The sequence below is a fragment of the Saccostrea echinata genome, unplaced genomic scaffold (genome assembly GCF_033153115.1).
Source record: "Saccostrea echinata isolate AGI-Se365-2 ecotype Australia unplaced genomic scaffold, CSIRO_AGI_Sech_v1 ptg000054l, whole genome shotgun sequence".
Classification (NCBI taxonomy): Eukaryota; Metazoa; Mollusca; class Bivalvia; order Ostreida; family Ostreidae; genus Saccostrea; species Saccostrea echinata.
Genome location: NW_026889803.1, coordinates 46006231 through 46034005, shown reverse-complemented (window position 1 = coordinate 46034005; position 27775 = coordinate 46006231). Strand labels below are relative to the sequence as shown.

Sequence of the window (27775 nt, the reverse complement as noted above, 5' to 3'; positions counted from 1 at the left end):
AAATTAGAAATAGAAAGACTTTAAAGAAATGAGAGAGTACCATAAAGGGGACACGATCATGTTCCAGTCCATTCAGACTAATGAGGACTAATGCAATATGATATTTATGTCCTAGTCCTGTTTCTAAGCTTATGTATTTTACAATTCAGATAGGAGAGTGCCTAAGACAGCTTTTTTCATCTGAAGTTGGAGTGTAGATCTTACACAGATGTCAATCCCTCATATGTTTTATAATTTTTTTATTTGAATTAGAAATTGAAATTATTTAAATTGAAAAAAAGTTGAGGTAATTAAATAGCAACATACATGTAATAATTACTATGATTAAAAAAAACTGTCAATGAAAAAAATATTAAACGTACGTGTCACATAAAGCCAGAGACAGGCTCATCTACACGCAAGTCTATCAGCTCAAACAAAATCTGATCGGGATCGGATTAATTAAATTATCGATTAGTTTTTATTTTTTTACTAATTCCTAATTTAATGTGTGTAAAAAAAAAAACAAATTAAAGTAAAATGTCCGTTCATAAATGCAAACATTTATCTAATAAGAGTATTTAATGTCAAAAAAAAAATGATGACATGAATGTTCATATTGGGTCAAATTATAATTCTAAGTGATCGTGCAAACAACGTCGTGGCTTCGAGCACACGACACATATGTAATGGCCTACTAATTGCTATTACCGTCGTGTGCATATCACTGGCAATGTGTGATTGCTATTTGCACGACGGTCGTGTAAATAGTTTTTTTTCTTACATATGTGCACGACGGTCGTGTATATATCTCAGCAATTTGCAATAGCTATTCGCACGACGGTCGTGTAAATAGACTTTCTTTACTATGCGCACGACGGTCGTGTATATATCATCGGCCCTTTAATTCGCACACCAAATAAAAATTTTACTTCGTAAAGTTTGATATCATGATAACCATATTAAACCTAACATTTTTTTTAAATTGAAATATGATCACACATTTAAAATCGATTTTTAGAATTTAAGACATTTCATATTCTACACGTCTAAACATTGCACTCATATTGGAACGAGTTAATTTGTTTTCACTTTCAACTTTCATTTTGACCGTAGCATAAACCGTAGCATAAACCTCAGGCTCAGGTAAATTTATATTGATATTTGTTCAGTCTACCAAATCAAATGTGATTTTTAAACAAGATTTAAGCATAAATGTCATTGACTCTGATTTCGTGGTATTGTTACTTTGCCGGTAAGAATCAATTATTTCAGACAGATCGTATGTTCCAATTTTTAACCATATTAACTGCATTTTATTAATCTAAATATCTTTTTAAAATATCTTTACAATTTTTTATTACAATATCATAAGAAGCTAGTCAAATGGCAACTGTTCTGGAGGGCACAAAAATCGAGGAGAAGAAACTTCAAGATCTACTTCAAAGTGCAAAAGACATTGCACTTATTAATGGTAATGAATATTGCAATAAAATTAGCCATTAGATCTGAAAGAGAATGTAACCTTATACAAGCTATATGACATCACAGGTATATAATTATTTCATTGATTAATATTTTGACAGTGTGACTACTGGAAAAGGACAGCTGTATTCATAATCATTTTAAACCCCAAACCGCACGAGACATTTGGAAATGTCTTGACTGTGATGTCACATAACGCCATATGTTAGTTGCATTTCTGTAACAAGTTTAAAAATAACAATTTTTTTTTTTAATAGAGAGTGTTTTATCTACTTTCTTTCTGAAATTTCCATTGAAGCAATGTGACTTTCATTTCAATTGTGAATTTTTGTTTAATGTTATAAGAATGTAGCTTGGGTAGTCATTATTAGGGGATTGTGGGAACTGATTTAAGAGTTCGGTGCACTGACTCTTAATATAAAGTTGGAGTTAACTAAATGATAACCATCATCCAATGAGTAACTCTTTAATTAACTAAGGATGACTGATACCTGAAACATATAGAAATAATATTACATTACATAAATGATTAGTTATCTCCTCCCCCGGGGACAAGTTTTTTAGGCATTAATAAAACTTAAAAGGTCTGTATAAATCAAATATCAAATTACGGAATGTTTCATATCACAACTGTACTTCAGTCACTAGTAATTAAAGATCAATTGAACTGTCCAATAATCAGTTATTCTCTGCAGAATCCATGGAATCCTGTTTAGTATTGCGGCGTGGTCTTCCAGGCGTCAACAACTCTTTCTTTCCAGGTGCATTGTGCGGCTGAAGACGAGCCAGAGCGCGGGGTAAACGTGTGACCTTCGGTTTGTCTTCATGTTCTGTCGGAGGAGCGACTTCGTCCTTGTCTGTCAATAGTCGTCTTGGCGATAAACGCGACTTAGCGGTTGATTTTGGGGTCACGACTGCAGGTGAGACCTCTCCAGATGTAGCAGGTGAACCATGGTTAACAGGTGGTGGAACAGAAGGGCCATCCACCCTGGGAGTCACATGCGAAGGTTGTGGTGTGCTACATTTCAATGGATTTAGAGTCAATGTTTTCTGAGTCGAGGATGAACCATCTGTAACAGTCTTTTCTGAAGGCTGTGGCATTCTCGGCATCGTTTCAATCGCACTGGGTGAATTGCTGTTAAACGGGGTGAATTTCCTCAGATGCTGGCGATTTCTTAGCGTCACCCTTCCTGTGCCATCTACACGTACCACATACTGGTGGTATTGGCGGACCTCAACAACAACTCCAGTGCGTTCCCATCTCCTTGGGTGGTTGCCCATTAAGTTTTGGATATACACATGGTCTCCAACCTGCAGTGGTGGTAGCTGATGGGTATGCTCATTCCATCTTTCATGCTCTCTTGAGTGGCGTTTGGCAAGAGCTAACTCTCTACTTGACATCAGTTCCTTCCATGTATCATGAGGCGAATATCTACCCATTACGATTGGTACGGCATCTCTGATCGGACGACCAAACAGGATCAAGGCTGGGGATGCCTTCGTCTCTGGATCAATGGAGTTCCTGTATATAAGTAAAGCCCTCTGAAACTTATCCACGTCTAAGGAACCATTGGCTGTGATGTTGTCCGCAAGCATACGTTTTACCATCTTTACTGCAACTTCAGCTCTGCAGTTGGCATGTGGATTTGCAACTGATGAGATTCTATGTCTGACTCCCCAGGCTTTCAGGAATTCCTGTGTCTTTCCAGCTGTATACTGAGGACCTCCATCTGATGTTAATTCCTCTGGGATACCAAATGTGACAAACGTCTCACGAAGGCGCTTCACCAGTCCATCCGCTCCAGACTCCGATCTGTATACCATGGGCCAGTTGGAGTACCTGTCCACAACGACAACATAATCCTTACTGTTGTAGGTGAAGTAGTCGCTGCAGATCTTCTGGAAAGGATATTCAGGAGGAACTATATCAGTAGGTGGCTGCATGGGGTTTGACTTAGCCATCTGGTGACAATGTCCACACTGGTCCCTCGTCCTGGCAATATCCACCGTGATATCTGGCCAATACACCGAGTCCATGGCTCTGGCACGCATCGACGAGACTCCTTGGTGTGCTGCATGAAGTGCATTGAGTACTGGTTTACGTAAGGCAGGTGGAATGACTATACGCTGTCCCAAGAGAACCACACCATCAACAGAGCATAGACTGCCAGAAAAACGATGAAATGGGCGCAACTCCAGTGGCAAATCCCTATAATCCTCTGGGAACCCTTCTTCTATCTGCTGAAGCAGGCTAATATACGTAGGATCTGATGCTGTGGCTTCACATACCATATCCCAAGTTACAACCATGATGTTGGCATTTAATGCAGTTGTAGCGGCAGCAACTGTGGAGGTATCATCAGCTTGATCTCGATCCTCAGTAGATAGGCCGAAACTGGTGGGTGTATCACGACAACTGGCAGAGCAACTGTCAAGGGACTTGTCTACTGTGGCATCACCAGGTAATACCAGTCGATCTGGGGGGCAAGCTGGATGTCTGGAAGCTGCATCCGGACCAAGGTTCTTCTTCCCAGGTACATGAACCACCGTAAACTTGTATCCAAGGGTCTTTTCTTTCAGGTTAAGGAGACGCCTGTTATCTATTTCAGTGAGTGATCGGTCGTTCAATATCTGGAGTAGTGGTTTATGGTCAGTGGCGACAATGAGATCTTCGCATCCGAGCACATAGTATCTTGTCTGGTGGAGTGCGTACACAACAGCCAAGGCTTCGCCTTCGATTGGAGCGTATCTACTTTCTGCTGGGTGGGTGAATCTACTGCCGACCAAACAAAGCTTCCATCCGTCATTACAGCATGCTGGGGTCTTACTGGCACAGCTGCAATACTTCTGCATCATGAAGAAGCCAATACCATCAATGGACCAGTCTGTGGCTAGACAGGTCATGCGTGCTGGGTCAAACAGACGAACACCTTCCTTCATCTCCTGGATAATGACCTCTTTGGACTTTGTAAATAGTTCATCTAGCTCATCCGTCCAATGGAACGGTGTAGATGGTTTCAATAGAGCTCGGAACGGTTTCATCTGTTTAGTCATGGCAAACGCGTAGGCACCTTGGTTGACCAATCCAAACCATGCTCTTGCACCGGTAATGTCGGATGGTGTGGGAAAGTTGCTGATTGCATCTAGGAACTTTGTGCTTGGTCGTATATTTGTAGGAGTAATTGTGAGTCCAGCAAAATCTACAATATCTTGAGCAAACTGGAACTTCTTCGGGTTGAGGGTAATACCATTCCGAGCACAGAGGTTTAACCATTCGCACGTCTGGAAGAATGCTGCTTTAACAGAATCTGCCCACATACAAGTGTCATCCACGCATTTGACCTTGTTCTTGAAGTCCGTAATGACAGCATCAAATCGTTGGTTGTAAGCATCTCCGCTGGCCATAAATCCCTGTGGAGCTACCTTGTATCTGTACCGTCCCCATGGTGTGATAAAAGTGGTAAAGTGACGGTCCTCCTCTCGAATAGGTACAGAGTGGTATCCATTCCAAGCGTCAGTAACGGTCTTCTTCATACCTTGAGGTACCCTGTCTGCTAGATGAAACGGACTCGGTACATGATGGGTCTGGCGTACGGAGTGACGGTTTTGTGGTTGAAGATCTACCGTCCTTCTGGGCGTACCATCAGCTTTACCTGTAACTACCATCCTGGAACACCATGTTGTAGGGGTATTCTGGCTAACTTTCTCCAAGACTCCAATCCTTACGTCTCTCTCCAGGTCAGCATAGACTTTATCCTGCCAATGGATGGGTACCAGTGCTGGCTTGTGAACAGCAACTGGTCTGGCATCAGGATCTATGTGAAGCTTTAGGGGCTCACAGTTCATCAGCGGTAAAGGTTGATGTTCACATACGTTAAAAGTTGTAGCACTGTAGTAATCAAGTAGCCATTCCTTTAATGCATCCACATTTTCTTCAGTAGCGTCCAAGCCTGGTGGTAGTGTTGTTGGCAGTGGAGGTGGATTAGGCTGACGTCTGGGACAGGAGCAGGTAGTCTCATCTTCTACAGAAGCAAAACTCTCTGATGTGTCTACGGGATGGTTTGGGAAGTCTGCATGAATTATTCCAAGAGAAACCAGTGCCTCCCTGCAGATGAAAGCTTTTTCCATGACATCAGATACATAACATAATATGCGTGTAGATTTGGAACCATCTCTGACCCTCACATCAACTGCAACCGCTCCAATAACCCCAAGGTTTTCTTTGATGGCACCTCGCATAACGAGCTTAACTGGAATTAGGTCCTTTCTGGTAATTCCCAGGTTGTTGGCTGTCTGCAATGGGATTATCGTACTCTGGCATCCGGTGTCAGCTACCATGGTCAGTTGTATCGTTTTGAGCCTTGTAACATCTTTGATGGGATGTCCAAATGACGCATGGTCCTCGGCCAAAGGTGTCATATTAACCAGTAGCATCGGATGAGGTTTGGACGGCCTAGCTATCCATTTTCCTTCGAAGATGTGATGTTCAAGACGTGCTGTATTCTGATATTGTTCTGATGTGGTACATAGCTGGTCGTAGACATAACCAACCTTGTCGTCAGCATCTTTCATCGGTTCCTGTGATGGTCCCTGATTGCGGAGTTTCTGTCCTCGTCCCTGTGTACAAGCCCTTGACGATGAATCACAATGTCCCCAGGCACCACACGTTGAACACTTGCTGCATGACTTGGTATAATGACCCTTAACTTTACACTTGGCACATGTAGATGTCCAGGCCTCGCAACTTCTTTGTCTGACTCGACGATCGTTTCTTTGTCCGTGGGCAGGTCCACCACATGCCCAGCACTTGCCTCCAGGTCCTTGTACTGATTTTTGGCTATGGGTCGTTGTCGACATCGCACCGGCTGAATCTCCAACTGCACTCCGTGTAACTTTGCCTTGTTCCTTCTGTGCTATGAAGGAAACAGTCTCTTCCAAGGTTCTGTCTGTCTTAGGATCACCAAGCAGGTCAGACAAAATTTCAGGGTCTGCAATTCCTCTAACCAGATTGTCCTTTATGATCTCATCACTGTAGTCGTAAATGTGGTTACACCCTTCCTCCTTGCATGTGGCCTTGTACTGACAGAGAGACGCCTGACCTCGGAGACTGGCTAAAAACGTTCTGATGCTGGTACCAGGTGCTTGTGTCATCTTACTGAGCTTAATGCGTTGTACCAATGTGCTCTCATCCTTCACAGCAAGCCATTTAATGACATTCATCAGGTCTGCCTCTGGCATGTCTGTGATGTTACCTCGTTGGTCACGCATGACGTCGGTCCGAAGGTCTGAGTCACAGCAGTAGAACAGAGCAGTGGGTATGACGTTTTGGGCAATGGCCATACCCACCTTGTACATCTCCCATTGTCGAGTGAACGCTGACCACTGGTCTGGGTCACATCCAGCAGCTATGGTGGGTGGGTCCAACTTCAGTTTGGGAGCTGCGGCAGCTGCTGGCTGGGCCTGTGGCTGGTGAACAGTTCTATCGTGGATCTGGAGGGCTGCCGTCATCGCTGCGGCAAAAGCTGCATCCAGGTCCTGAGACTGCCACTCACATCCAAATACAGGGCACTCTAACGTTGGCATGTTGGGGAGTATAGATCGTCTTTTGTACCAAAATTGTCAAATTGTGTAGAACTGGTATCAGTCATAAATGATAACCATCATCCAATGAGTAACTCTTTAATTAACTAAGGATGACTGATACCTGAAACATATAGAAATAATATTACATTACATAAATGATTAGTTATTAACTGTATAGTTTTTTTTAAGCTCACCTGAACTTGGGTCAAAATTTTTCAGTGGAATGATGAGGGAATATTTTAAAATTCTTTTTAAGAACAGCAGGGCCAAGGTGGCTCTGGTGACCATTGTTGCCCTTGGACCTTTTGTTTGGGTTTATTGGAATATGGGACATGTGGTAACTCATGCATTTACAGCTTTACTGTGTATGATGCAAGTGACCCTGTGCTCTAAATTGCACATATTTTTTACCCACCTCCCCCCCCCACCCCCCCAAAAAAAACAAAACAAAAACTAGAGATATTATAAAGTAAAGAGAACCCTTAAATAAATGTATAAATACATTAATTTAGAGTGCTTAAAAGTGAAACTTTGTGCAAATAAATGGACATGTCATGTAGATATGAAGTAATGCTTAAGTATTTTGATCAAGATGATTAAATGATAAAATACGTACAGCTTCTAGTTTTGTGTTGCAGTCACTACATAGAAATTAATATTGTTCAAAAAGAAATGCACTGTAAACCAAGTTTTCTTTATATACATGTATTCTGCTGTTATGTTGAGTTCATTGAGGACTTGGAAGTCACAAATGTTTGTACATGTACGAGGGCTGTTCGAAAATTATTGAGACAAATACTTTTACTCCACAAAGGACAGAGTAGTTAGAATAATCTAACTGTGTCTCGGGACAAGCCCTCACCACAAACCGGGTCCGTAGGACAATATCATTTTAACGATAGAACGTTCTATCTAAGGACAGAGATAAATTCATAAAAATTCGTCAATGTTTTTTAAAGAACAAATAAAACAAATGTACAAAATTTCTAATTTATAGGATAATTAAATAAGTTCCGGTGAAATTATAAACAAGCATATGTCTATTGACCTGGAGCAGCATCGCTACGTCATTTTAACGTCATTCTCATTGTGAAATGACCAGAAAGCATTCAATCTACTTCCTCTATCATTACATATAACATTTCAAAAATCAAACTGTGTCTTATTTTTCTTAATCGATTCTTAAAAAAAAAAAAAAAAAAAAAAAAAAAAAACCAATGCTGTTGCTACCCCAGTGTAAAATATACAAAAAGTGTCAAATACAGGTTGACTTAGCATCATGCAGTACCGAGTTATGCAACGCGGGTCAACGTTATTTAGTCCGTAATAATTGATGGTTGTCCGGGGCTTTTATTTTTACTCTGGTTGAATTATTTGTAAGAAAATGATATATACCAATGAAACAAAAAACCCTTAGACTTGTTTTATTGCATTGTTATTGTTTTAGCAGGTCGTTTAGTCTGGACAAGAGTTCTCAATACCGCTACACAAAATTTTAGGTATGATCGCTGCTCCGCCTTGACGTCAAAATCCGTTTTGTCGTCATTATCAGATAGCTATACCGCGCGTAAATATTTTAATGATCTCCGTATTTCTGATCGAAATTCTAACAAACTTGCACAAAATGAACTTAAAGTTAAATTGAAATATTATATACATAATTTGAATTATTTTCGCTCTTACTATGTATCCACTGGGAGTTTTAACGTTGGTGTTACATATTTTCAATATCCGATTTCGTGACTGCGCCGGGTACCCCTACCACTGACACATTAATATTCCATTGAAAAGATGAAATAAAATATTTTTAAAATATTTCTTGTTTTTATTACTTCTTAGAGTTTGTCAAATGTATATACAAATTTTCACCGAAAAACGTTCATTAGAAAGAAGAATATACACAATGTCTCAATAATTTCCGAACAGCCCTCGTATTTGTTCATCAGTGAATGGACTTATTTAATGATAATAAACATGTACTGTAAATTGATGTATTTTACTACAGGTGCTTTAATGAGGACAAAAGAAAACCCAGGGTCATCTGCTGTGGTCAATCATTCTCCTTTCACTTTATTTCCATCTGTTGTGCCTCAGAATTTACTGGAAAAAGCCAAGGACATCCAAAAGTCCTTCAATCTTCTGATGCATAGAGTTTCTCATGACCACCAGTTCATGGAGCAAGCATTGCAGAAGTAAGGATGTCCTCTGACTCTATATATGCTGCTTTTATACTTATGAAAGCTTTTCTGATCAAAATTTGTCTATTGTCTGTCATTGTTGTTGTTGTCGTTGTTGTCATAAACTTTTTACAATTTCATCTTCTTCTCCAGGAACACTAGACCAATTTCAATCAAACTTGGTACAGATCGAGTATCCTTGGGTGAAAGGCATTCAGCTTTGTTCAAATGAAGGGCCACACCCTCTTCCAAGGGGAGATATTAAGAAATAGTGAAAATTGGGTGGGGTCACTTGAAGAAAATCTTAGCCAGAAAAGATGAAACTACCTGACATAGTGTAGATTCAAGTTCTTTGAATCATGACCTCAGGAGGTAGAATGGGGCCACATTGAGGGATCAAAGTTTTAAATAAGAATACATAGGGAAAATTATTAAAATCTTTTTTTGCAGTGATGATTGCATGGTCATATTTATATGGAAACATCCTCAGGTAGTGTAGGTTCAAGTTTGTTCAAATCATCACCCAAGGGGGAAGGGAGGGGCCACAATAGGCAGTCAAAGTTTTACATAGAAATACATATGAAAAATCATTAAGAATCTTTTTCTCAATGGGTGATCAAAATTTTACAAAGGATTATATAGGAAAAATCTTTTAAAATCTTCATCTCAAGAACAGCAAAGTCATAATTAGTCATATTTATATGGAAGTATCCTCAGGTAGTGTAAATTCAAATTTGTTCAAATTTATGTCCCCTGTGGGTAGGGTGGGGCCACAATGGGGGATCAAAGTTTTACAAAGGAATGTACTGAAAAATCTTGTCTTCTCAAGAACAGCAGATCCATGATTAGTCATGTTGATATGGAAACATTCTCAGGTAGTGTAGATTCAAGTTTGTTTAAATCTGGGGGTAGGGAGGGACCACAATGGGCAATCAAAGTTTTACAAAGGAATATATTTGGGGAAAATCTGCTGATGAAGAATGAAGGATGATTAGTGACTCGGGTGAGTGCTGTGGCCCATGGGCCTCTTTTCTTGAAATAATTTTTTTAGACCTATCAAGTTTGAAGTAATGAGGTTTGGCTGTATGTTTATTTTAAAAATTTTATTCCCTGCCTCCTCATCACTACAATAGAGGATTGGACAAATTTATTGGAATTTCTATTTCATGTAAAAGATTGTCATACTAGTACTTTATAGTTTTACATATCCATACTCTCTACTACAGTAAAACTCGGTTATAACGAAGTCACTGGGACCTGTGAAATTACTTCGCTATATCCGTAATTCGTTATAGGGGTGAAACGATACACCTCCTTCACGGTTCGATACATATTGTATAATTTTGTCTCGGTTCGGTTATTTTCGATACGATACATTTTGATAGAAGGAAACAAATTCAACGTTGTTTTATGCTTACTTTTTCTAAATCTAGTCACATATTTTACGAATTTTATTTGCAAATTGACTAGAAGAAATTGATTAAAATTATTTGACTGTCAAAAATTATTTTACAAGCTATCAGTCATAAAAAATTTACGTTTTCTATACTTATTTATACTAAGTAACGTGTTTTACCTTAATATGCCAAACCCGACTGAATAACGATCCCGACCGAAAAATGAACCGAACCGAAAATTAGAGATTTTGCACAGTGTATCAAACCGAGAAAAAATACCACGGTGAATCGATACCGCGGTGAACCGTTTCACTCCTAATTCGTTATATCCGTATAAGGAATTCCTAAAATTTTCATAGTGGGGGATCCAAGAAAACTTCGCTATATCTGTGAATTCGCAATATCCATGTTCGCACTAAACGAGTTTTACTGTACTTTATATTTTAGTGTTATCAAAGTAGATGACTTTACAAGACAACTATGGAACATTTACAACACTGTTAGAGAAGAAGGCTTTAAACAGGTAATCACAGGCAATAAATAGCACTGGTAATATAATTAATCTCATCAAAACATTTAAAGTCAAGAAACTGATTAAAGATATGATCTTATAGTTGTTCATTGTATGTGCACACAGTAGTACTGGGTTAGAAAATTAAAAGAGAGCATGCTTTAATTCTTTAACAGCTGTAATTAGACACAGCCTGAAAGAAATTGGATAATTTTAATTGGTTCACAAGAGTATTTAGTAATTAAGGGATAAAGGATCAAATTTTTGATCAGGAGCAGACATCCATTTTAAAACCAACACTGTATTTGTGATTTACATATAACATAATACACTTAATTTTCCTTGTGGATCGAGATTAAGCAAATTTTAAACAATGAAGTCTTATTTTATTTTGTCATAGCCAGTGTCCCTAGGCCTGTTCAGAAATGATTTTATGATGGACACTAAGAAAATAGAGAAGAATGCAGACTGCTCATTGTCTCAAATTGGCGAGCATGCTCAGCTAAAACAGATTGAGTTTAACACCATAGCATCAAGTTTTGCTGGATTAGTTGGGGCACTGTCAGATGTACACAGGTTAGTCACATTCTGCAACATGTTAAGGGTTCAGATCTAACGTGTATGTACATGTACTGTTTAAAGTTTTTATCATTTACTTCAGTTAGTACATGTACAACAATCTAGGGTTTACATGCATTGTATAGATTTTTAGGTCAGTTTTCAATGATTTAATGGAGAAGAAATCAAGTGATGGGTGTTAGAATATTTAACTTGTGGGATTTAAGACAAATATTGATTTGAATAGAATGATCAAATTAAGATTTACTTTTCGTACTGCATGTGGCTCACATCTGAAGGAAAGGATGTTAAGGGCTTTTGGAATAGAATATTTAAAAACCATGTCTCCTTTCACTTATGACTTAATCACCTTAATGATTTATCAGGAAATAAGTATGTATAGAATTATTCAAAAATTTCTTTAATAACTTATGTATATTGTTTTATTCCATTGTAGATACACAATAGCTAAATCCAAGATTAAATATACGAAAACTCAGGTAAACATTTGCACAATGAAAAATTTCACTGTAAAATTTTACCAGCAAATTTACATCTGTATTTTTAGTTTCCAAGAAATATATCATTATACTAAGAAGTTTATGTTTACTTATTATTTCTAGTTACCAAGAAATGACCCAGCCCTTGGTTTGTGTCGAGGAATAGTTAAAGCATGGCAACACTATGGAAACAAAAAGTATCCCTCTTTTAAGAATTTTGTCAATTAAATCTGATAATAGGATCAGTTTGTCCTTAAAATTCATAAAGAACACCTTTAGAAACTACAATTAGTTTGTCTTTCTTTCTGAAAGACTTGGCTAGGAACTTCATCATTCATGTATGATGTCTTAAATGTCTATGAATTTTAATCTGGTTGACAAATTAATAAAATCTTTCAGTGCAGCCATCTTGTTTGTGGTCAGCGTACCTGAGCAGAACCACATGGACCAAGTTTGGTTGGAGAAGAAAATCATAGAGATAGATCACTCAATAGATGTAGTCTATTATAGTTTACAATCGCTATCCTCTAGTATGTCAGTGTCTCCAGACAAAAAACTCTTTGTGTAAGTATTTATGTAATAATGAAGCACAATATTTAATATTAGAATCATTGACGTGTTATTCATCAGGTACTGAGGTGCAGGTATGGTGCTGTGTAATATGTTGAATCAGGTACAAGTACGACCAAACTGCATCAATGAGTTGATGAATTTTTTTTTTCCTTATATGCTGAATCTTGCAAGATAGCATTGTTTCCATTGTCTTAATTTATGTACTTTAATTTAATTATTGCATGAAAAATGACTTCATATCAGTTTCTGAAATACTGTATACTAGGTGGTTTATTTTTGCCTTATTTTGCATTTTTTTACATTTACTTACTGCCAGTGATGCCTTTCGGGTATATAGAGGATATTCAATGTTTTATTGTTGGATATGGGATTTATTTCACGAGTGGGACAAGATTTTTTGATAATTTCACGAGTGCGAAGCACGAGTGAAAATATCAAAAAATCCTGTCTCACGAGTGAAATAAATATCCAACTACAAAACATTGAATTTTCTGTTAATTACATTTTCTTTGATTTCTCTTTGACTCTGTCTTTTCTTAACACAGTGTTATAGGCTGTGATAGTTGAGTGGTTGAGACATCATAGCTTAGCAATTGTGAGATTGAAAACATTGTACCATTGATTTTAGCAATATATTTGGGAGGAAATTTACAGTTTTAGTCTCTATCAAGATGGTTTAGTTACTATCTCTATCTTATGACAGGCCAGAAATCATTTCTACTTACTTTGATATCCTTTCACACTGTGACAGAATACCATTTTTGTACCCTTTCACACTGTGAAAAAAATATCACTTTTATTCAATAAATAATTCACAGTATTTCACTATTGAAAATGTAATAAAGGGTAGTAAGTTATACTTAATCACAATAGGAAAGATTTTGCACCGTTCTGAATTGCCCAGAAACATACATGTTAGAAGAGAAATATCTTTGTCTCTGTTAAATTTTCCCAAATTTTAATTTTGCCCACTCATGATGAGTGCAAAATAAAATGGGGTAAATACAGTTGAACTTTGGTATCTCGAACACTGATATCTCGAATACTATGGATATGTCAAAGTGCTTTGGAAGTCCCAACCCCTTATTCTTTAAGTATTTTACCCTGGATATTTCGAATCCTCGGATTTCTCGAAGTTTTTTCTCGGTCCCATTGAGTTTGAGATAATGAGGTTTCACTGGATCTATAATTATCCCACTTCAGACAAATTTGTAGAATGTTGATTGGCTAAAAACAGATCACATGATGCCCTAGGACATTTTAATACACTATCTCTGAGCAGGAGGTGTATTAAAAATAGGACGCGAGATTCTGTTGTACATGTTTCTGATGTAAACAAATGGCGGCAACCAAACAGTTTGTTTCTTGAAATTTGTTGTATGTATCTTAAATTGTGATAATGTAATTTTTGAGAATATATGATGTTCAATGATATTTTGAATCATATTTTTTTTTTTTGATATGTTACTGACCTCAGAACTAATCTTGTAAAGCTCTTCAGTGGGATTAATTTATTACACAGTCAGTGATGTACCTAATACTGAGTCATCCACCTCGCCCAGTACGGATTTCCATTTCAAACCCAGGATAACTCCATTTTAGGTCACTAACTAGCTATAAAATTATTTTTGTTACAGTAACAATACAGAGATAGCTGTTGTCTACTTTAGAGAAGGATACTCCCCAAATCATTATCCTAGTCAAAAGGTACAATTATCTAATAAACTGGTGAATTTTTGTATGTTATATGTCTTAAATTTTGCGTATGTTTAATTTTGAATTTTTGATCTTTTATAGGAATGGGATGTAAGGCTCAGTATAGAAAGGTCAAAAGCCATTAAGTGTCCTACAGTTCACTATCAGCTGGCAGGGACCAAAAAAATCCAGCAGGAACTGGCAAAACAAGGGGCTGTTGAAAAGTTCATCAGTGATGAAAAAGAAGCAGTAAAGATTCGATCATTTTTTGCAGGCCAATACAGTCTGGATCTGGTAAGGAAAGGGTTATAATTCTGTGACATCAGAAAATATAGCGGTGTAACAATACATGTACCAGTACATCCATATAACGATCAATGTATTGTGATGCAGAGTAACATTGATACATATATATTGTACTGAAATATCCATATTTTTTATACTTTCCGAAGGTATTTGATCTTGAAAATAGAGCATATACATAAATAATGGTGGAACTATGACATTAAAAATTCAATTAAAAAAAATGAGATTTCTTTTTATTGCAGTTAAAAAGTAAATCATTATTTTGCATTAATTTTGGTTACAGAGAGTACAAAAACTATTAGGAAACTTATAAAACTTTTTGAAAAAAATATGCTGAAAACTACATTTGCTTTCCTTAAATTTAAAAAACTTGATATATTGTGATATTTTTGGAAATATTGTGAGTCATGGTGATATATCTGTTTCCCTCATGATACACAGCCTTAAGAAAATACTGGATTGATTAATTCTATGTTGTTTTATGTTCCATCCGAGAATTTTTCACTCGCGTAGAGATGTCAGTATATACTGAGGAAGGGCTTCAAATTTATACAGATATTTACTTGGCACTGAGGGCCATTGAGCAGTGAAGTATCTGTATCGTGCCAACACCTATCATGACAATTACGGGGGCTCGGTTTTTAATTAGGTTAGATCCTGCTATAAAAGTCTGAAGAAGTTTTTGTCAAGTATATTTTTAGTATCTACACACATAGAGTAATTAAAAATCCATTCAAAAATAGGGTCAACATGCTTCTTTTGCGCTATGGTATATTTAATATGACCTTTTGCACTGTAATTTCGTCTTACACATAAAGCATTGTTTCAAAGTTTTTCATCCAGTATTTTTCTTCCAAATAAATCATGGGCCCAAATACAGTCTTATTCTATTTTGAATAGACACATTGATAATTAATTGTGACAAAGAAATTTTTCAAATTACTTTGTATAATCAATTTGATCTTTCTGCACTCATATAATGTCATTTTTCTGGCATTAAAAATTTAAAAAGCAATAAAAATATTTTATAAGAGTCTTAATTAAGCTTTTACTGAATTAAAGCAGAATGGTCAAAGTTATCTTATATTCAGTATTGAAAGTGGGGGTTCTATGATAATTTTTTTTTTTTTAGATATTTAAAAGTGTAAAATTTAAGTTAAAATTTAGGTTATTTTTTTCTGCATTTTTCACAATATATTTGCTATATTTGTCACAATATGGTGATAGAATTAATTCATAGTAGTTAATTTAATCTATAATATGGAACCAACATAAAACATTTCACTGCACAAAATAACTGTGTGCAGCCTGCATGGAAAAGTAGGAATCCAAACTTAACAGTACTGTAAGTACTTCAAAAGGGAAAAATTGATCATTTTCTTCTAAAAAAAAAAAAAAAAAAACCATCGGCCACAAAATACACATGGAGTTCCTCAATGCTTTTTGTATGGAATTTAATCATGGGTTTTTAATTGAATATAGTTTAATCCACCTTGTAGAATCCAAATTTATTGTAAGAAATAAAATAATATGATGCAGAATTTTAGAAATAGAGGTCCTGAAAAAAATCTGCTCAAAAGCTCAGGATCAAACCTCTTTAAGGTTTCATCAGAAAGACTCGCAATTTCACTTGAAAATGCCAAGCACTTGGTGAAGTAATATTTGCCACCTATTTTTCATCAACTTAGGTCTGTCATGGCCAGGGCTTAAACCCTCAACCTTCCAATCATGGTGCAGGTGTTTCACCGACTGAGCTACCTTGATGATTTGAAAATACTGGAAGTTATATGTGATGATTTAGAGTTATCTCTCTTTGATTGTTCCAAATTAACAATGTTGTTTACTTTGAAGGACCCTGAAGGAGACAACAATGCAGAGATGGCAATTAACAATCCTCAAGACTATGTGTTGAAGCCACAGAGAGAGGGTGGAGGTAAGTAATGCTAATTCTACTACATCAGATAATAGTGTACAACACCGCAGAAACAGACCTCTGGTAACAGCAAATTAGATATATTTATAAAGCTGTGAATTTAAGAGTAAATTCACACAACTGGTTTACTCAATTCATTTTACATAGATTATTTATTGAAACTGGATGTAAAGGCCTGCTTTTCTGTATACTTTGAAGGGAACAACCATTATGATGATGAGATTAAAACTCTGCTATCAGATCTGAGGAATGATGAGGAACGAGCAGGATACATTCTCATGGAAAAAATCTACCCCTGGGTACAGGAGAATTACCTTATCAAGGTGGGAGAGAACTCTGTACTAAGGAAGGTGGTCAGTGAGATTGGAGTCTATGGAACCATACTGGGGTATATATTTACAGCTTTTACAATTACTGATTGAGAAATTTTTTTTTATGCATATTCATTAACATTTTAAATGTTGACTTCTTATTACTTCAAATAAAATTGGTAGAACATTGTGTATAACATAAAATTCATCGAAAACTAAATTTAAACTGACTGAAAGTTTGCTACTGATTTGAAGGTCAAGGTATTTTTTTTTTCCAAGACAAGATGTAAATAGAAACTTAATGAAAACTGAAATTTGGCATGTAAAAGGTGCATCTGGAATATTGGCAGAAAGTAAATTATAGTTATCGTAATTGTTTATGATCAAGACCTTGACTTTTGACATTGGGATTTATAATGGCCATGTAGAACTGAATTATAGTCTAGAATCTCTCTATTCAAATAGGTCTACATATTAGGGAAAGTTCACATCAAATTTTGATTGCTAGTTAATCCAAGATTACCTTATACAGTCCTGTATTAAAGCAGCAATAAATCCCTTATCCATTTCCTGTAAAAAAAATTATTGAGAGAACTTTATTTTCACATAATTTCATGAGATTGCTGCCAATTAAGATCTTTGAGAGTAAATAACTCAAATTAAAAAGGTGCCTCTCTAACTAAAGCATTATCTGTTTAAACAGTTAAACAACTTTATGTTTGGCCAAGCCACATACAGTAATTTGGTGAAAAGTGTGAAAATGTAACTTTGATGGTTCGAGCCAACATACATGTAATTTTGAAAAGTTTTAGAAATATTATAAAATTTTGTTATTGTAATGTAACTGGGAATATTTTCAACAGTCTATATTTTACATTTTACACAGTTAAAATTTCCTTATTAGAAATATTGAAAAAATAGCAATGTAACTCTTTTGTGTTGGAGATAAGAAAATTTGTTTGTGGTATGTTTCTTTAATCAAAAGATGTGACTCGATCATTACTGATTGTATGGAGGATATCTGAGATTTAAATAAATCCATTGTATTTTGCAAAATACAAATTTACAGTATGTCCAGATTCTTTTCTTCACTTTTCTTTCAATCTTGCTTTGTATATACATGTACCATTATATTTATACCCCCGCTCCAAAGGAGAGGGGGGTCTACTATTTTACCCTTGTGTGTCTGTCTGTGTGTATAATGTCTAGCTGTCCCCCTGTCTGTCCGTCCATAACAAATTTTTCGTCACAGTTTTCTCAGCAACTACTCATCGCAGAGGCTTGAAATTTTGGCACACACTTTGTTGAGGCATGCCATATGTTGGGATTAATTTTTGTACTAATTTGATGTCAACTTCCTGTTTATCCATGCATCTGTCCGTACCATACATAACAAATTTTGGTCGAGTTTTCTCAGCAACTGCTCATTGCAGAGACTTGAAAATTTAGCACACTCTTTGTTTAGGCATGCCATATGGTGGGATTCATTTTTGTATGAATCGGATGTCAACTTCCCATTTTTCTGTGCGTCTGTCCGTACCATACATAAATAATTTTCGTCGCAGTTTTCTCAGCAACTGCTCATTGCAGAGACTTGAAATCTTAGCACACTGTTTGTTTAGGCATGCCATATAATGGGATTCAGTTTTATACGAATCTGATGCCAACTTCCTGTTTACCTGTGTGTCTGTCCTTACCATACATAACTAATTTTTGTCGCTTTTTTCTCAGCAACTACTCATTGCAGAGGCTTGAAATTTTAGCACACTCTTTGTGTAGGCATGTCATATGGTGGGACTCATTTTTGTACGAATCCGATGTCGACTTCCTGTTTATCAATGTGTCTGTCCGTATCATACATAACAAATTTTGTCGCTTTTTTTCTTAGCAACTACTCATTGCAGAGGCTTGAAATTTTAGCACACTCTTTATTTAGGCATGCCATATGATGGGATATATTTTTATATAAATCCGATGTCAACTTCCTGTTTTTCTGTGTGTCTGTCCCTACCGTACATAACAAATTTTTGTCACACTTTTCTCAGCAATTACTCATTGCAGATGTATGAAATTTTAGCACACTGTTTGTTTAGGCATGCCATTTGGTGGGATTTATTTTTGTTTGAATCCAATGTCAATCTAATGTCAACCTCTTGTTTATCCCTGTGTCTGTCCTTAACTGAACTTATGTACATTCACATCAGAGTGTATATTCACATCAAAGCGGGGGTATTACTAGTGAGTATTGGCTCACAGTCTTCTTGTTTTCCCTCCTTAAGGTCAGCCGAAGAAGTGATGGAGAATGAAGAAGTGGGACATCTGATGCGGACTAAACACTTAGGAGTGAACGAGGGGGGTGTAAGTACGGGATACTCCTGTCTGGACACACCCTTTCTTATTGAATAGATTTTAGACCATTAGATAAACTGTTCATAGTTTTATTTCAGATTTGTTGAATATTTTAAGAGAATTAAGGAATAAAGACTATTTCAGATTGATAGTAAGTTTAATTAATGCACATGAAAAGATCTGAAAACTATACAGTGTCATAAAATAATGGTACAAGTATAGTTTTTTGTTCAAGTACTTATAGCCATATGTAGTCAGCTTTAATTTATTTTAGTTGTCTCTATAAAACATGTATAATTGATGTTGTATTTATTATAATGCATTGTTAAAATATTGCATTTTAGATAGTTTTAGTTACATTCCTGCTCAATATTCCTTCACTGAAAGATTTTTTTAGGGGTACATATATTTTTTCAAATTGTTGTTATACCATATGCCATTTTATCTCCCCCACCTTCTGGGGAAAAAGTGGGAGAAAATGTTTTTTGAACAGAATTAATTTTAAAAAAGAAGAGCATGTCTTCATTGTTCCCTTCTTTGTGAAAGAGAGAATAAGTAATATTAGGTCTTATCATCGATATGTCACACATCTGTGTTTGAAAGACCTTTTTTCTATCAAATACGCCAGCTTTAAACTTTCACTATTTATGTGTAGTGCAAGGGTAGTAGACATATTTGGGCATTTTGAAGGACAATGCACAATTTCAAAGTACAACAAACTTTACTAAATTGGTGTAAAGAGAATACCTACCAGTATTTAATGATGATGGAAGTTATATCTAAAGATCACTTGCATCACTCAGTTGAACTGATGCTCTAGCTCTGCTTTATGTCTGTTATTGTGCATTTGCAGGTTGAGCACAGACATAAATACCGCTATGATAGCAGTATAATAGTCTTATTATGCTTTATTTTGATACACTTACACCATCAATTTTGTCCAAACAGTCCTAGTCAATACTGTAGGCTATGAACAATATAGATATTGTACAATTCATTTTACTCACACAAGAAAATTATTTAACTTTTCATCAGTACATTTATTATACAATATCCCCCTCCCCCTTGAAAGGTGGGGGTATATATATAGTGATTAACATGTCTGTCTGTATGTCTGTACATCTGTTACATTTGTTACATTTCCCTTATCCAACTCCTCTTGCAATTTAATGAAACTTTCACGAAATCTTTATTACAAAGTGGCATTCTGCAGCTTCTATTTTACGTTTCAATCAGACATATATATTTGGGCTTTCCCATAGCAAAATAAGGACACTATTCTTTCTTTAGTACTGGGGGTACCCATTTTTATTAGCAACTTTTCTTATACCACTGAATAAAATTTTAAGAGACTTTAAATTCACATAATTTTTATTACATAGTGCCATTGTGCACCTCCTATTTTACATTTTGATTGGACAGATATTTGGGGTTTCCCTTATCAAAACGACTGTGCCAGTCGTGGTACACTTGTGGGTATAGCCATCACTTATCCACAACTCCTCTTAAATTAATGAATGCATATTAATGAAATTTTCACAGAACTTCTATTATAAAGGCCATTTTGCACTTCCTGTTGGATATGAAAGATATTAGTTTCCTATAGCAAAACATGGACATGCATTGACATTCTTTATTTAACATTGGGGAACCCATCTCTTATCCACAACTCCATCCTATACCACTAAATAAAATTTAATGAGACTAACAGAGAATCTTTATTTTATAGTGCCATTGTACACCTATTTTACATTTTCAAGAAATAGAAAAGGGAGGGGGTGCAAAAGGAGTTTAAAATTTTTCAAAGAAATGTTAAGGAAAAATCACTATAATCTTTTTCAAAGTACAAAGCAACAAAATGTCACATTCATATGTAGTCATTGTTATGCAGTGCAGAATCAAGTCAGTTTAATAGCAGGGTATTTTTTTCATGGTGTATTACAAAGTTCATGAAAATTTTCACCCAAAAACAAGATTTCTAATTGAAAATACCTTAATACAATGTAGACTGAAATTTGTCTTAATCATTGCTGTAATTGGACCACATGAAGGTGCATTTATAGGACACTGAAATTTTACAAAGGAGTATAGATGAGGTGGAGATGGAGTAAAAAAAAAGATAGACTTTCACATAAAGCATAGTAAAGCATAGAGTCAACATGTATGTTAATAAATGTGTTTTATTTCTTTTTCTTATTTTTAATGACATGCTCAGTGTGACATTACTAGGCTTCTGAATCACAACATTGAATTGTATATGTATGTAACGGTACATGCATTAAAAAAAAAAGACTAGGTATTGCTGATATAGATCCAATTATTATAGCAAATGGAATATTGTAAATTCAAAGATATTATTAAATACATGTATATGGTATATTGTTTTGATAAATCTTTTTTTTTTTTTTGGATGTGTACAGTGTACATCTGATGTATGGTCATTTTAATTGATACTGAGATAATCTGAGAAAGTTTAATTTGTGATGTTAATTGTGTAAGTAGTAATGTTTTTTTTTTAACTTATTTTAAATGTATAGCCTTGTTTACAACAGATGTCACAGCTAATTTCTCATGATGTGCAATATGTTTTAACAAAAGTTCTCAATTCAAATTAATTCACCTATTATTAAGAATACAGGCATTGACTGTAGAATTTCTTCTCCATTGTCAGTCTTTCAGATTTATTTATATTATTTTACTGTGTACATTGTATTGATATCTTAGATTCATCAAGAATAAACAGAAAATAATTGCCATTACTCTTTGTCATACTGATTCTAAATGAGATCTGCTCCCCACCCAGTCGTTTTAATTTCCTTCTGTAAATACCAATCTACAAATGCTCTAGATATTAATTATGTGGTGGGATTATTTAATTTCTGTAGATCTGCACTTTTAAATGTTTACAGCAAACATGGCACATCCTCCAGTCTTTCCCAAATGTATAATATGCTTCTAGACTAAACCAATTATGTTATGCCAACAATGTTAACCTAAATTTCCAAAAAAAAAAAAGAAAAACTACAGAATATATCTGTAGATTTTGTAAATGAAACTGCTAAGGTGAGTGGAATTTAATACACTGTACTTGGCTGCGTATCCAATCCCAGACAAAAACATGTATACATAAAACATTTATAATCACCTCTAGATGTGGACAATATTGTTTAGTTTTTCCAATGCAGATACTTTAATTTCCTCACTTTTTAGCTCACCTATGCCCAATGTTTAAGTGAGCTTTTCTGATTGAAGAGTATTTAATGTCTGGCATTCATCTGTCTCTGTATTGTGGGCTGTGCCAATTTCAACAGAACTTGTCAAAAACATCTTAAGGTAAAAGGGGGGATGGGGGTTCAGATTTGTTCAGATGAAGAACCACATCCTAATTAGGGGAAGGAACCACATCCTATTTCAGGGGAAGATAATTAAGAAATAGTGAAAATTTGTTGGCATTTCTTTATCTCAAGAACCACTAGCTGGGCCACAAAAAAACAAAATTTACGTGAATGTTTTTTTAATACAATGTAGATTCAAGTTTGTTCAAATAATGGTTTCCAGGGGTAGATTGGGCTACAAGAGGAAATCAAAGTAATTCAGAGCCATGATTATTAGAAATAATTGCAAGCATTCTCAGGAAATGCACATCGATTCAAGTCTGTTCAGTTTATGCCTTTCAGGATAAGGGTGGAGCCACAATAAGGGATTAACGATTTGCATTATTAAAAAAAAAAAAATCAAACATCTCAAGGTAAGCACCCTCAGGTAATGCAGAATCAAGTTTGCTTAAATAATTGTCCCTGGGGCTAGGGTAGGGCTGCAGCAAGGGATACACATTTTACATGAGAATATTTGAGGAAAAAATCTCTTTCTCTGCAAATTAGCAAGGCCATGACTAGTGATATTAATATGCAACCATTCTCAGATTGTCCTTATTCAAGTTTGTTAAAATCATGACCCTAGGGGGTAGGGTTTGGGCAACTATTAGGGATCAAAGATTTACATATGAATATATTAAAGAAAAAAAATATTTCAAAATCTCATGAACAGCAGGGTCATGATTATAATAGCATTGATATGCAATCAATCTTGGGTAGCACAGATGTAAGTTTGTTCAAATGATTGCCCCTGTGGTATGGTAAGGATGCACATTTACATGGAAATATGTCTGAAAAAAATCTTCACAGAATCATTTGTGTTGAATGAAATGCCAGTTACAATGTACACAAAAGTATGGGGGTATATTTTATGGTACCTTCTTAGTGAATCTATCTATTCCCTGTACATGTATTTTCAGATGGTATACTGTGGAATCATTTTAATTCGTGGGGGTCAATGTTTGTGGGCTATTTTACTTGTTCTTGGGGACATAATTTCATGGGTTACTCATTAATATGGTAGATTCAATTAATCAATGTTTACAAAATAAATGTTCATGGGGATGTAAATTCATGCAGGGTAAGGGTGACTCCTGAAATCCATGAAGTCAACATTGGTCCCCCACGAACAATGATGATTCCACAGTATTGCATGGAGATAAAAACAGAAAACCTGAACTATAGATAATTTGTTTTATTGCTTTGTAAGACCACATACAGACAGTGGATTACAATGAATTCCCACACTTCTCTCCCTTTCAACAACATTCAAACTATTTCTCTAACCACAAGGAGATTGGTGTGTGTCGTCCTGGTAACCTAAATATACTCCCTAGTAGTTACTGAAATAAGTGAGCAAGTGACAGTTTGGGGTAAATTGGTTCTTCAGGTTATGAATTGTTTGGTATATTGTCACTTTCTGTACAATACAATTATAGTATTATAAAAGATGAAATTAACAAAAAAAAGTCACAGAGTGTATTCAAAAAGAAAAAAATTAAGAAAATAGGAGTGAAGTTGAACACAATCAGTTATTTGTTTTCTGACATTTTAATTTATACTAATAATAAATTTTAAGATTTGCATATCTCTACAAAAAATTACAATGCTGCAATCTGTACATGATGATTCTAAGGCACATCTGCAATACAAATATTGTGCAATACCAGAGTAATTTCCCTTAGAGTGTGGTTTCCTTTTTTTTTTTTGGCAAGGTGACAATGTGCATTCATAATTCACATAGAAAAATACAATATTTGCTACTAATATTTCAACTGGGAAACAAAAAAAGATGATTTTGTTCTGAGCACCATATCCAAAGGGATGAGATCATTTGATATTATTTATGGTGCAAACACTTACAAGAAGTGCTACCAAATTCATAAAACATTTATATACAGCACAACCTTTTTTTTGTACAAGAAAATTTGGATGTCGTCCATGAAAAATTTGAAGAACAAGACAAAAAAAAATCACTTCATAATCTATATGCTGCTAAATTTGTACATCAGTAGCAAATATATTACCTCAAATGAGGTAAAAAGAATTATCTGTCAATTTTTTAAAAATAAATTATCAACAAAAAATATAAAGCACTTAATTATTTGAACTACATATGTATAGTTTACAATGCTGAAGCTTGTCCAATCACAGTCTTGAGTTCATATGCAGCATGTGAAACGTCCACCACTCGGTCCACCATTTCCTGTACCACTGGAACAGAGGGGTACTGCAGTGCAGCTGTTTTAGTTGCTTTCACTGTCAATTTCAGTGCATCACACAAGTGATTTGCGCAGTGCATAATTTTAGTTTTTACTTCATTGTGCATGAGATTTCGATGCAAATTATCACCAATGTACACTAGTTTGTGAGCAGACACAACCACAAATTTACTGTGCGATATGAATATTTTGGGTCCCTGGCCACACTCGATGCAGTTGAAGAAAGCGTCTATTGCATTGTTAAGTAAGGTCGTGTGAGTGTCCAGCTGTCCTGAGTAAAAGTTCAACACTTGTTTATCATTAGGGTCCAGCTTAATCATGTTGGGTATACATTTAGCGGGATCAATCACAAACGTCCTGTTCACTGGAGTTTTCACACTCTCCATTTCATCACAAGCTTCCTGGTCCTCACAAAGAGAATTCTGAATGTCTGTCAAAGATTTCAGTGGACATAATTCAGGTACAGCTGATTCTTTCACTGGTTTGTCATCCAAGTCCTCATGAATCACTGCTTTTCTTTTTTCCTGCTCAATCTCCATTTTCAGATTTTTCTGATGTTCTTCTCCATCTTTTGCCTCCAAAGCAACATAATCATATTCATCAGCAATGTCTTCATCATTGTAAGTTTTCTGTTCCTTGGCATCAATGGAAAGATTTTTTAGCTCTCCAGACAGGTGCTTGGTCTCGGCACTGGTGTCCGGTACAGGTTTGGTCAATCCCTCCACTGAGGAAGCAGTGGTCACCTTAATTGGTGTGGGTGGGAGAGGCCTCTCCTTACCTGGAGGCTGTGGTAATGGTCTTTGTTGGACATCAGACACTCTCTCAGGAGTCAATGCTGTTTTGGGGGTCATGGTTGGTTTTGGTCTCAGTGGTGGTTTTGATGAAGGAGTGTTGAAGGATTCTGATGGGCCATCTCCTTTTAACGGAGTGCCATCTTTAGCTCGCTTGAAGAGGAGTGAAGAATTCCCATGAATGATGGACACTAATTTTCGGACATCTATTGTTAGATCTTTTGCACTATTTGCAATTTTTCCCAAGTCATCATTTTTGGCAGGATCGTCAGACACAAGTCTTGAAACTTGCCAATTGTTCTCATCCAGGTTAGTGATGCAAATTTTGATTTGTAACAGAGTCTGTTGTAGTGGATTTAACTGTTTGTGAAGTTTATGAATGAGTTTTCTATCTGGAAGACGTGCTGAGTTCGCAAGTGTTCCTTGTGCAAAATCCAAGAATTCCTCAAAAGTCTGTTTAACACCATTGCAGGCAATTTTGATTCCATAAAGTTTGGATTCCAGATTTTCTCGTTTTCTCCAGTTGCTACTCACAAAGCTGCATAATTTAGTTGTAGATTTCTGAACATCCTGCTGAAGCTTCACCATGAGATCCATAGCAGCATCCAGATCCAGAGGAAGTTCATCATAGATGGGAATATCAGAATCCCTGGATCCAAGACTACATCCAGACACTCTCTGTCCATCTGTACTGTCCGATGAATCCGATTTGGATGACAGAATTGAATCACGGGTAACTTGTGGAGGAATGTCATACACACCACCAGACCCTTCACATTTTGTTAGCTCCAACTGATCTGGTTTTGAATTTTCCTCTGTTTTATGTAAAATAGATTTTTCTCCTTTCCTCACTAGAGTGTTATTTTTTGGAACATCATACACATCATCAATGTCATGTTCAATGGATTTTCCATCAGGAATGTCATATGCATTTTCACCAATTCTAATAAATTCTCCTTCTGGTTCTTTCTGTTTCTTTGCAGGAGATTCAGATTTTGGCACATCATAGTCTTGTAGCTCTTCTAGCATAGCCCGCAATTTGGGTGGAGAATCATACAGATCTAAACCAGAATCAGCAGACGGCTGCTTCAGGTGATACACAGCTGAGGACTGTGATGGTGGAACATCGTAAAAGTCCTGTGGGGTGATGTCCATACTCGATCGGGCAGAATCACAAGAACTGTGTGCACCTGAATTCTTTCCTCCTCGACTTTTGTTTGAAGCACTGCTGGTTGAAACTGTCATGGTAGACTCGTTTGACAAATGAGAAATGTTGGACACAATACTTGATCTGTTGGATGATGGTTGAGGAACATCATACACATCATCACCTCCAGAATTGCATGACATACTTCTCCCATCCTTCTGAGCAGATGGGGGTGTATCATATACAGAGTATCCTGGCATGTTTATTTCAGCATTGTTTTTCACTGAGGGAGGGGTATCATAGCTCATTTCAGGAATTGTCCTGTCTACAGAATTTCCACGACTGTGTCTTACTGGAGGAACATCATAGTCATGTTGTGGTGGTGTGTTGAATTGGAAAATATCTCCTTGTCTTACTGGAGTCACAACCTACAAATATAAAAAAAAGTCTTATATTTCTTACATCATTTACTATCACTTAATTATCCTCGGCTGTAAAACAAATAAAACCAAAATTACACAAGTGACTGACAACTTTATGGTCCTTTGGCCTCAGTGAGAATCAAATTTCACAATTTCATCAGATAATGAGATTAGCTAACAATGGTCACATTGTGTAACTGCAGATGATTGAAAAAAAGGAGACATTTAGCTCTCAATTTTGCCTTCTTTTCCATTGTCTGAATGGTATCCCTGCTGAAGAAAGCACTTCCTTCATGAACAACAAATTTCTACCCAGTCAGACGGGCAGTTGCAATGAAATATGCTAACAACCCATCTTAATGAGCAAAATCTATTTCCTGTTATTTTCTGCAGTTTACATCAGTTACACTTGGTGACTCAACATTGCTAGTAATCAGGTCTTTTTCTTTCACACAGAAAAGG

The 27775-nt window shown here is 36.0% G+C and overlaps 2 protein-coding genes across 7 annotated transcripts in view; one reads left to right on the top strand and one right to left on the bottom strand.

Annotated features, from left to right (window-relative positions):
• The first annotated feature begins 1357 nt into the window (after positions 1 to 1357).
• On the top strand, positions 1358 to 22113 carry LOC133172551 (glutathione synthetase-like). The gene is made up of 12 exons (XM_061307465.1): positions 1358 to 1453; positions 9053 to 9239; positions 11069 to 11144; positions 11533 to 11708; positions 12148 to 12190; positions 12314 to 12387; positions 12590 to 12754; positions 14401 to 14470; positions 14561 to 14752; positions 16616 to 16697; positions 16896 to 17085; positions 19288 to 22113. Exons 1-12 carry the CDS (start codon positions 1366 to 1368, stop codon positions 19412 to 19414), a joined length of 1470 nt encoding a protein of 489 aa, XP_061163449.1. The 5' UTR covers positions 1358 to 1365; the 3' UTR covers positions 19415 to 22113.
• A 1798-nt stretch (positions 22114 to 23911) lies between these two features.
• LOC133171659 (breast cancer anti-estrogen resistance protein 1-like) overlaps positions 23912 to 27775 on the bottom strand; it is a 37626-nt gene continuing 33762 nt past the window's right edge. For 5 of the 6 annotated variants that reach the window (XM_061306444.1, XM_061306446.1, XM_061306442.1 and 2 more), the window contains exon 3: positions 23912 to 27319. In XM_061306444.1, coding sequence (XP_061162428.1) covers positions 24857 to 27319 — 2463 coding nt within the window. In that variant the 3' untranslated portion in view covers positions 23912 to 24856. Of the gene's footprint in view, positions 27320 to 27555; positions 27645 to 27775 lie in introns of those variants that run through there. The other variant, XM_061306448.1, reaches the window with a different exon arrangement.